Here is an 11,855-nt window from a genome sequence, read left to right as displayed (position 1 = left end):
GTTGGAGTACTTTTTTAATGCTTTACATTTTTCTTATGCAGAGCCTGAAGCTCAACCTAAGTTGAATGCTTGCATTTTCTCTGGTCTTTTCTGAGTATGTGTCCCACCCTCAGCATACACATGGTCTTCTTGATTTTCCAGTATATATAAAAGTTTTTTTTTTAAATGCTTGTTCTTCCACATATCTTGTTTCCCAAACTCTTCCTTCTCAGGCTTCTCGGTCTGTTCATTGCTTGTTCTGAGTGCTGTCCTTTGCTCGAGACTTCTTTGGCCAACACCTGTGATTTTAAATGCTTCTGGCAAAAGCCAACTGGAGAGCCAATGCAGCCCAAGCCCTGGGAGTCCTCCCAGTCTGGTGTAACGAAGGAAGCCTTAGTGATGAAAGTGCTGCCAGGCAGGCTGATCGCCATACCACACTTCTATGAGAATACGGTCCAAATTCCTACCTCTGGTACTAGCTATCTAAACCAGGATAGTGGGCTGTCATCAACAGATCACTGCCGATCTGGGGCATAGAGAATGGTAGATAGGCAATTGAACATTTTTTTCTTACCACAAATTGGCAGCGTTTATTCTTCACCACAATTCCCTCTCATTGTTATAATTTTTTGACTGGATTCCAGAGTTCTGAGAAAGTTGATGGTAACAGTTTTTGCCAGCTCACTAATTGCTCATTATGGAGTTCCAGAGTTCCATACGCTACCATTTTTAATGATGTTACTTGTGTTTCTATTTCTTTTTAAGTCAATTGGGTAGGCTGTGTTTTTTTTTGGAATTCGTCCCGTTCATCTACCTTGTCTCATTTTTGTGTCATGCAGTTGTTAATAGTATTACCTTATAATCTTTTTTTTTATATCTGTAGAGTTGCTAATGATGATCCCTTTTTTATTCCTGAGTTTAATAGTTTCAGTCTTCATCATTTTTTTTTTTTTTTCTTGGTGAGTGTCACTAAAGTTTTGTCAGGGTTTTTTTATCTATATTTTCAAAGAACAAACTTTTAGTTTCATTGATATTCTATTCTGTAATTCATTTATTTCCACTGTAGTGATTACTATTCCCTTCCTTCTGATTTCTTTGATTTAAGTTGCTCTTCTTTCTGTTGCTTTTTAAGATGGAAGTTTACTGATATGGGATTTTTATTTTTTCAAAGTAAACATTTACAGTTACACATTTCCATCTAAATGCTGCTTACCTATATCTGATAACTTTTTATGTGTGTTTTTTTTAAGTATTTTTCAATTTCTCTCATGATTCCTTCAGGTTGAAGTATATTGTTTGATTTCCACATATTTGCAGGATTTTTGAATTTCCTTATGTTGTTGATTATAAATTTAATTCCATTATGATCAGGGAATATTATTTTTATAATTTCAATACTTTTAAGTGTATATGGGATTTTATTATTTGTTATGTAGTCTTTCCAGGAGAATGTTCCTTGGGTGCTTGACAAGAATGTGTGTGCTTATGCTGTTTGGAGTGTTCTTTACATGTCTGTTATTCCAGTTGGTTTTGTAGTTTTGTTTAAGTCTTCTATTTCCTTGTTGATATTCTTATTTGTTTCTTTTATTTTTGAATGTGTGGTTTTGAAGTCTCCAATTACTATTGTTAAATTGTCTTTATTTTCTTCTAATTTTTCCCTTCTATTCTGTAAGTTTTTGCTTTATGTATTTTGGAAATCTGTTTTATGTTCATATATTTTTATAATTTTTGTATAGTCCTGATGGATAAGACTCATAATATAACACGTTTTTATTCTATAATAACATTTTTTGTCTTAATGTCTTTTTCATCGGACTCTTTTGGTTATTCTTTGCATATTATATATTTTCCATCCTTTCACATTAATTTTATTTGCTTATTTAAATATATTCTCTTTTAGATAGTATATAGTTGGATCATGCTTTTTTTTACCCATTCTGCTACTTTCTGCCTTTTGAATGAAATATTTAATCAACTTATATTTAATGCAATAATGAACAAGGTAATATTTACATCTGCAGTTTTGTTATTTTTTTCCATTTGTTGTGTATTTTTGTTCCTCTATTTCTCCACTATTGAATTACTTTTAAAAGGATATTTTTGAAGTACTATTTTAATTCTCCTTTTTCTTGTACAAAGTTTTTGAATAATTTTCTTAGTGTAGTTGGTCTAGGGATTATAATTAGTGTATTAATTTAAAACAATTGAATTTGTATCAATTCTAACTTAATTTTAATGGGATGCAAAACTTTACTCATCTCCATTTCCTTTTTCCTCCTTTGTGATCTAGGAGGAGTGTCATAGAAATTACATCTTAGCCATTATACCTGTTTTGTATTTATTGTTTTATAAAGTTTTCTTTCTAATCTAATAAGAGAAAAATGAGTTACAGACAAATATATGTTTATAACTATTTGTATTAATTTCCTATTGTTATTGTAACAATTACCACAAACTTAGTGGCTTTAAATAGGAAAAACGTATTCCCTTACAATGCTAGAAGTAAGAAATTAAAATGCCTTCATGGGGTTTTGATCAGAGTCAGCAGATATCCACTTCTTTGTTTTTTTCAACTTCTGGAGTTGAATTTCTTGTTGTCCTTGGCTTATGTCCCCTTCATTCACCTTAAAAGCCAGCAGCATGATATCTTCAAATGTCTCTCTGCTTCCATCATCACATACCTTTCTTTCTCCCTTGTGTCAAATTTCCATGTGTCTCTGTATAGGAACACTTGTGATTGCATTTAGGGCCTACCTAGATAATTCAGGATAATTAAGATACTTAATAACATCTCAAGATACGTAATAACATCTTCAAAGTCTCTTTTTGGCATAGAAGGTAACATTCATAGGTTCCAGGGGTTTGGACATGCATAACTTTTGGAAACCCACTATTCTGTTTACCACACTGTCTTTTATATTTACCTATTTAGTTACCTTACTAGTGTTCTTTATTTCTTCATGTGGATTAATGTTACTATCTAGTGTTTTCTAATTTCAGCATGAAGGACTCATTGATATTTCTTGTTGAACAGTGCTGCTAGTTAAAATTACTCACTGTTTGTTATTTGGGAGTTTTAAGTAGAGTTTCCAAAGAAGTGTTAGTTAAGTCTTTTTCTTTCAACTTTCTGAAAATGTCATCTTACTGTCTTCTGGCCTCCGTGATTTCTGATAAAAAGTCAGCTGTAGATTTGTGTTTTCCATCAAGTTCAAAAAGTATTTTGTTATTGTTTCTTCAAATATATTTTTCTGCACCTTTTCTTTTTCCTCTCTTTATGGAATTCCCTTTGTGCCTATGCTTGTATGCTTGATGGTGTACCATGGTTCTCTAATGTCTCTATATTTTTCTCCATTTTTCTTTATTTTTTTTGTTCCTTATACTCATGATCTTCATTTACCTATCCTCAAGTTCCCTGATTCTTTCTTCATTCACTTCAAACCCATTATTGAGCTGCTCTAGCAAGTTTTTCATTCCAGTTATTTTCCATTCAATGGAGAAAAGGTAGTCTTTTCCACAAATGGTACTGGAAAAGTAGGATATTCTCATGCAAAAGAACGAAGTTGTACTATTATCTCATATCATTTATAAAAATTAACTAAAAGTTAATCAAATACTTAATGTAAAACCTAAAACTATGAAAACCTTAGAAGAAAAATAGGAGAAAGCTTGATGACATTGGTCTTGGCTGTTGCTTCTTCAATATGACACATAAAGTATCAGCAACAAAAAGATACAAATTGATCAATATTTAATAGTTTTGTGCATCACAGGACAGTGTCAAGAGAATGAAAATGCAGCTTACAGGACAAAAGAAAATATTTGCAGGTCTATATCTGATGAGGGATTAAAATCCAGAACATATTTTAAAACTTTCATAAGTCAGTGACAACACCAAAAATCCACATAGAACCCAATTTAAAAATGGGCAAATAAATTGAATCAACATTTCTCCAAAGATATACAAATGGCCAATAAGCACATGAAAATATGCCCAACATCACTAATCATTAAGGAAATGTAAATCAAAAGCACAGTGAGATACCACTTCATGCCCATTAGGATCATTGTTATCAAAAAAATAATAAGTGTTGGTGAGTGCTATGGTCTAAATTTGTTCCCACCAAAATATATGTTGATATTTCATCCCCCTAGTGGTGGTGTTGGGACATGAGGCCTGGTGGTAGATGTGTGGATCATGGGGATGGATCACTCATGAATGGCTTGGTGGTACACGGGAGGTAGTTAGTGAGTTCACATTCTGATGAGAATGGATTAGTTATCACTGGAATGGGTTAGTTCCCCAGAAAGTTGGTTGTTGTAAAGCCAGGACACCCCTTGTGTTTTATCTCTTTGCACATCTCTGCTTTCCCTTTGAACTTCTCTGCAATGTTTGGACCTAATACATGGCTTGCAATAGAGGAAGAGCAGATGTGGGTGCCATGCTTCTTGTATTTCCCAGCCCACAGAACCATGAGATAAATAAACCTCTTTTCTTTATAAATTACCCATCCTCAGGTATTCTGTTTTAACAACACAAAATGGACTAAGGCAAGTAGGATATGGAGAAATTAGAATGCTTGCACACTGCTGGTGGGAATGTAAAATTATACAGCCTCTAGGGAAAACATTATGGCCTTTCCTCAAAAAAATAACATAAAATCACTATATTTCATTTTTGGGTATACACCAAAAATAATTGAAAACAGGCTCTGGAACAGGTATTTATACACCCATGTTCCTAACAGTATTATCAACAGTAGCTAAAAGGTGGAAACAATTTAACTGTACATCAAGAGATGAATGGATTACCAATATGTTATATGTACATACAAAAGAATATTAGTCAGCTTTAGAAAGGAATAAAATTCTGCTACATGCTAAAAAATTAGTGAACCTTAAAAACATTATACTAGGTGAAAGAAGCCAGACATCAAAGGGCACATACTGTATGATTCCACTTATGTGAGATACCTAGAAAAGTCAAATTCATACAGACAGAAAGTAGAACAGTGGTTACCAGAGGATATAGGGAGAGGAAAATGGGGACTAGGAAGCTATTGTTTATGCATACAGGGTTTCAGTTTGTAATGACACAAAATTTCTGGAGATGAATGCCAGTGATGATTCTAAAACAGAAATAAATTGTACATTTACAAATGGCTACGGTGTAAACTTTATATCATGTATATTTTTCCACAGTTAAAAATATCCAAAAACTTAACTATTTTAAAGTGAACAATGCAATGACATTTAGTACATTCACAATGTTGTGCAACTACCACCTCTGTCTAGTTCCAAACCATTTCCCTCACCCCAAAGTAAAATCTATCACCCACAAAGCAGTTTTTGATCGTTACTGTCTCCCCTAGTCCTTGATAACCACCAGTATGTGTTATATCTTCTATCAATCTACTAGGACTGCTATAACAAAATGCCACAGACTGGGTGGTTTAAATAGTATAAATTTATTTTTCACAGTTCTGGAGGCTGAAAGTTCAAGATCACGGTGTCAGCAGGCTTGGTGTCTCCTGAGGCCTTTCTTCTTGGCTTGCTGATGGCTGCCTTTTGCTCTTCAAGTCTCATATTCTACTTTAATTTATGTTTTTAGTTGAGAAGTAAAAATTGTATATATTTATGGTGCACAAAATGATGTTTTGATATCTTTATACATTGTGGAAGTACTGAATCAAGCAATATAACACATGCATTAACTCACATACCAATCAATTTTTGTGGTGAGAACACTTAAAGTCCTAGCAATTTTCAAGTAGACAATATTATGTTATTAACTATAGTCACCATGTATAATTGATTTAGTGAACATATTCCTTTCTAACTGAAATTCCTTGAAGTTCCTTGAACTTTACTTTGCAGAAGATTTAATTTTTTTTTACATGGTGAATGTCAGTCTTTCCCTTTATGATTTAATGTTTTAAAATTTTTATTTTAGTTTTTAAAATTATTTTTTGTGTCCATATACATCTTCTCCTTACTGCTCCTTTCCCTGAATTTAGGCGAACATTTATATTTTATTTTAGTTATTTTATTGGTTTGTTTTTAACATAATGTGGATAAAAATGTATGCACAAGTGATCCGCAAACTCTAATGTGCATCAGAATCACCTAAAGACTGTTAACAACATAGCTATCTGAGCACCATTGCCAAAGAGTGGATTTTGGATGGGGCCAGAATTATGTATTTTAAACATGCTCCAAGTGGAATTCTGAAGTATTTGATCAGCTAACAAAGTTGGAAGAACACTGACAAATATTTTCTTAAAAACATGTTGTTGTGATTTGGGGGTATAATTCCTTCCCTAGGGTATTTCTTTCATAAGATATAAATTCTTTATAAACAAATTAACCTGGTTAGGGTAACACAATCAGGGGTAGTACAGCGAAAATAAGCCAAAGATATTTTAGCCACAAATTTCACTCACTTCTCAACTCTACATTGGAATCACCATGGGATCTTTCACACTAAGGATCTGTTGGTCCCACTTTTAATGAGTCTGACTCAACTGGTTGGAGTTGGGTCCTGAGCTCCACTTTAAAGTGTCCTCAGGTGTTTCAAATCTGAAGCGAGGACTGAGAATTTATGCACTAAAGACAATAGCATTAAAAAATAAAAAGCAGTTGTATCTTTAAGAAGGGCACCGTCTAATAGGGAAATAATGCCTGATGTATATAGATTAATTAAATTCTATGTAGTGTTTTCACAGGTCTCAGATCTACCAATCAACCAAACCAATCAACCAACCCATTTCTATATAATATAAGGTGTGGAGAGGGGTGTCCGAGATTGACTAAAGCTGGGGCCTCCACTTTAATTTATGTAAGTCCAGAGATGTCTGATTAACTAGGGTACAGTGAGTATGGAGTGAAACACATTTTTTTCTCAATTTCTAGCCAGTTCTTCAGGCAATTTTGATGCAACTGGTCTATATAGCACATGTTGATAAACACTAACATATATGTTAAGATAAGTGCATTTTTTTGGAAATTGGCATATAATGCTTCTTCTTCTGTGTTCCTTTTAAATTGCAAGCTACAGTCTGTAGGGAAAAGAAGTCCTTGCCCATAAATCATCCGAAGCAACCCCGGGTCCAGATCGCAGGATTCAACTCAGTTATAACTAACTGTTGTGCCCTACAACTTATCAGGCCCTGTACTAAACACGAAGGGTACTGGCATAAATGAGACAAAATACTTACTGTGAGAAGGGCACAGTTTAGTGGGAAACAGTGATGATTGCGAACAATGTTTTAAAATTGGGTTTCATCTACCAGATCCCCAGTTCCTGCCATTATTTCTCATCAATCTGTAATTACAGATTTATTTGGCACAGCAAATCTCAAAGCAAAGGAAGAGGGAAACTTATCTGGATCCGTGTAAGTTAGTGTAGACTACTGGGGACTCCTGAAGTCAGGGTGGTGTGAACCAGAACAGTCTTGGGAACATAAAATTATCCCTACAACTCTTGTGTATGTGCAGAATGAAACCTGTAGCAATGTCTGCAGAGAAAATTGATAGTCAAGGAGACTTGGCTATTTTCATCAGAGGATAGAAGAGATAATCCAATTCTGAGCACACTATCATGAGTGTCACTCAAATTTGTCTGGGAGAAGGGGAAGAGGAAAGAAGTATGAGAAAACCATAAAGGGCTGTTTGCATTTACAAGCAGTGTTGGTGAAGTATCCACCTGGTTTCAGTATAACTCTAAAGTAGGGAGGGACACTCTATACATTTTTGAAAAGGCAAAATGGGGATTCGTACTACTGAAGGTTCCAGAGAAATCAGTGGGTCTTTGTCATCTTCAGGAGTCCAGTACATCTGCAGTGGTAGAAGCCAGTGGAGGGAGCAAAACGCAAGAGAAGAGGAAGATGTACCTAATAGTTATAGCATTATGCAGAAAAGAAAGGCAGAGCAGCAGATGAATAGAAAAACATTTAAACTTGAGCATCCCTAATCCAAAAATCCAAAATCGAAGTGCTCCGAAATCCAAGGCTTTTTGAACATGACATGATGCTACAAGTGGAAAATTTCACACCTGACTTGATATCCACCAACTTTGTTTCACACGCAAAATTATTAAAAGTATTGTATAAAATTACCTTCAGGCCGGGCGTGGTGGCTCACGCCTGTAATCCCAGCACTTTGGGAGGCCGAGGCGGGCGGATCACGAGGTCAGGAGATCGAGACCATCCTGACTAACATGGTGAAACCCGTCTCTACTAAAAATACAAAAAAAAAAAAAATTAGCCAGGCATGATTGCAGGCGCCTGTAGTCCCAGCTACTCGGGAAGTTGAGGCAGGAGAACGGCGTGAACCTGGGAGGTGGAGTTTGCAGTGAGCTGAGATGGTGCCACTGCACTCCAGCCTGGGCCACAGAGCAAGACTCCGTCTCAAAAAAAAAAAAAAAAAAAAAAAATTACCTTCAGGCTACGTGTTTGAAGTGTATATAAAATTAAATGAATTTCATGTTTAGAGTTGGGTTTCATCCTCAAGATCGCTCATTATGTACATGCAAATATTCCAAAAACTGAAAAGAAAAACAAAAAACAACAGAAATCTGAAATACTTCTAGTCCCAAGCATTTTGAATAATGGATTTTGAACCTGTACTCACCTGGAAATCACCTGGACTTGCTGATAGGCACTCTCCTTGGAATCTTCCCCAAAAATGAAGGGCACCTGGAGGGCTGGAGCCTTGCATGTATAAATAGAGCAAGACACAGAGCTCAGTCATTACCTCATTTGATTCCCACAGCAGCCCTCCCAGGCATTTATAATGTAATGTATCTGTAATTATCAGGTACATGTTTCTAAATGAGAGATCCATAGATAATATAAGATTTATATGTCTTTAAACTGTGTTTCAAGTGTTTATTAATTGCCCCCATTTCCTATACAAGCTGATTGGCAAGTTCCTTGCTTCTTACCTTTTCTTTTTCCTGGAACATACGAAACACATGTATTCATTTTGGAAAAGTGAGACAAAACAGATAAGCAAGAAAAAAATAAAGAAATTAAAAAGTACCAGTAACTATACAACATAGAAAAAGCACATTCTGATTTTCACTCATTCATATGTGTGTGTGCGTGTGTGTGTGTATTTCATATATACTATATATTTTATATATAGTGTGCATACGTACACATCTAAATGAAATAGTCTATCTATAGACTGCTTTTAAATTGCTTTATTGACATTACAACATGCAATAAACACCTTTCCATGACAGTTCATGAAAGTCCTCTTCTGACAGAAAAACTTACAGACTAGGTCAAAATGCAATCTCCAATCAGAAAATTGCAGAAGAATGCCAAAAGGTCCACATTAACGGTACACCAGGAAAAATGTGAATTTAGAAAGCAGGGATTTTATGATTATTAACCTCCAGATTCAAGGCATAAGGCAAAACTCATCATGATGATCATGGTGAGGGGGGTCCCCTATAAGAATGCGCAGACTGTACCTCAACTGAAGTTCCCTAATTTTCCTCCTTAGCTCTCTCATCTCCTCCATGAACCGTTCCATATCATCTCCATCTCCATCTATCATATCAATGTTATCAACAAGCCTATTGGGCACATCTCCTCCAAAATCCTGGGCAGGTGGAGCCCAAACCCCTCTAACACTTCCCCCAGGCTCCTGGTCTTCACCACCTCCTAAAGGGGGAGCTTCATTCTGCACTGGGGCCTTCTCCACAACTTTGTTTTCCTTGGGTTCATTTTCCATGTTGAGTTTTTTCCTGTTTTTTTTTTTTTTCTTCCTAGAAGATAAAAAACAAGAAGAGGGAATGGATGCTTGATAGGATTCAGAGTTCTGTTTGGCAAAGGTTTTCCCACCTGAGAAACTGTGAACCTGTAGGGGAAGCCCCAGACCCAGCGCTGCTGCAAAGCCCACCGTTTTCCCTGAAAATGCCTTCCCCAGGCCACTCCTACCACCAAAATGCAGGACGAGTTGGGGGAGGGGGACAATCATAGAGAGACCAGACTTCACCTCCCTGGGATCCTAATAAGCTCTCCAGGAGCGCCCCAGATCTCGCCCCTCTACTGCCTTCTTCCCTCATCAGACACAGGGCTGTCATTTTATGAAGACTCTCCTAAGTTTCTCCTGCACTCAACTCTGGCAGGAAGGGCTGTGAGTCACCCAGATTCTGCTCTGATCCTTGATACCCCTACACCAGAGGGCCCCAGGCAGCCTCCTACCTTCAGGGATCAGAGGCAATCTTTCTCTCTTAGCCTTGAAATCGGCTGAACAAACGCACTTAAAGACCTGCAGACAAATGCGACAATTACCAGGACTGATCTTTTAATCAAAGGACCGGTAATGGGAGCTGATTTAGGGTTCTCCTAGTATTAGTACCTTCTGTTTCTCCTCCATCCTGTCTCATGGCTTCTTTTCCTACCCTGTGACAGGCTATCCCACCTTCCAGAAATAGGCATCAAAGATGATTATTTCCAAAACATTTTAACCTCTTCTTTAGGCTCCCATCTCTACTGTTTCCTCCTACCTGTCATCTAGTTACCATTTCTGGACTGCAGACAACTTGCCTGGAGGGGAGTTAGAAGAGCTTGCTGAATGGATATCTAGTTTATTCACAAAGAAGTTCAATCTAGGTATCCATCAGGCCCTCTCTCCACCCGATCCCCACTCCCATGCCCACCATTTTATGCATCAAGATGGACGATGAGTGAAGAGGTATGTGGGCATTGCAGACTAGGACCTGCTGTGGTCTCTGCGCTTTGTCATTCTCACTCCAGGATCTACAAGTAGCGCCCAGGCTTACACTGACCGACCTGCTGGGACCAAAAACAGTTTCTCGCTCCTCGCCTCTGTCCGGCAGTCAGAAGCTCGCCCGCTCAGCTGCCGCAATAGGGACCTGCTTTCCAGACCTGATCTCTGTCCCCCTCCTCTGCAGCAATTCCTCTCCTCGGCCCCCTCAGCCTATCATTTCCAGCTCTAAATGGGTAGAAGGTGAAGAAAAGATATCTAGAAGGCAGGCCTAAAACCTTGGTAGGGTCCGCCCTCCCCACTCCTTGGTCACCGGCTGCACCTCCCTCCCGCGGCCCAGCAGGAAGCAGGCTATTTCCTTTCAGTCTCCTCCACCGGCCAGACTCCATCAGACATTGCCCCATGGCCGGCCTCCTAGGAGATCTCAAATGGTACCCATTCTCAATCCGGCCCCCTCGGGAGATCCTTTCCCCAACCGCTCCATTTCTCGCACTAAACGGGTGTGTATCTGGAAAGGGGTACATAATCCAGTCCTAGACCCGCTCTGGTCTTTGCCTTCTGCAGCTCTCACACCGGTCAGCGCCCACCAACCTGTCAGGGCTCGGGGTCAGCTTCTACCACTTTCCTCCTTTCCTGGGCAGCTGGCTCGCCTGCCTTCAGGGCAACAGCGAGCCGTCGCACGGCCAGCGATGACTACCAAACTGCAACTAGGAAAAACTAATCCACGCATTGGCTCTGGGTCTCCTAAGGCTCACGTCACTGTAAGCTCAGATTTCCAATTACCATTCACACCCGCAGTGCGGCAGGAGGGTGGGGGCGGGACTGTGGGCGGGCCACCTTTCTCTTCATTCCTGCTTTCTCCACCACTACCACAGGCTACTACTCAACCCTCCATTTTTTTTATGTAGCGATCCCCAAGACCAAGCCGGTCATAATACTTTGTATTTGACTTGCTCTGGTTTCTGCTGGAGATTTTAAAGAATCGCTTCTTCCTCTTCTATACCCCTAAACGCACACTTCTCTCCCCTTCACGTCCAGCAAGTAAAGCCCTAACAGTATTGTAAGTCTTGGTCCCAGATTAGAACCTGGAGAAGGGGTGGGGAACGAGAAGCTAGGAAGTCCGGAAAATAGGCAGG

General features: G+C 38.2%; 1 protein-coding gene across 2 annotated transcripts; it reads right to left on the bottom strand.

The window, feature by feature from the left end:
- Nucleotides 1–9,161: 9,161 nt before the first annotated feature.
- BEX5 (brain expressed X-linked 5) lies at nucleotides 9,162–11,462 on the bottom strand. 2 transcript variants are annotated; one of them, XM_023202910.1, is made up of 3 exons: nucleotides 11,311–11,462; nucleotides 10,194–10,260; nucleotides 9,162–9,754 (listed from the first exon to the last, which is right to left on the bottom strand). In XM_023202910.1, the coding sequence occupies exon 3, from the start codon at nucleotides 9,718–9,720 to the stop codon at nucleotides 9,385–9,387; it is 336 nt and encodes a 111-aa protein (XP_023058678.1). In that variant the 5' UTR covers nucleotides 9,721–9,754; nucleotides 10,194–10,260; nucleotides 11,311–11,462; the 3' UTR covers nucleotides 9,162–9,384. The 2 variants fall into 2 exon arrangements, with proteins under 2 accessions (XP_023058678.1, XP_023058679.1); XM_023202911.1 differs by lacking the exon at nucleotides 11,311–11,462 and adding an exon at nucleotides 11,042–11,237.
- Between the last annotated feature and the right edge of the window lie 393 nt (nucleotides 11,463–11,855).

This window comes from Piliocolobus tephrosceles, chromosome 12 (genome assembly GCF_002776525.5).
Source record: "Piliocolobus tephrosceles isolate RC106 chromosome 12, ASM277652v3, whole genome shotgun sequence".
In the NCBI taxonomy this organism is placed as follows: domain Eukaryota; kingdom Metazoa; phylum Chordata; class Mammalia; order Primates; family Cercopithecidae; genus Piliocolobus; species Piliocolobus tephrosceles.
Note: the sequence above shows the minus strand (reverse complement) of the source record. Positions and strands in the feature narration are given on the sequence as shown.

Excerpts from the sequence above, each read along its gene's own strand:
- BEX5 (XM_023202910.1), bottom strand. The coding sequence starts at position 9,720 with ATGGAAAATGAACCCAAGGAAAACAAAGTTGTGGAGAAGGCCCCAGTG.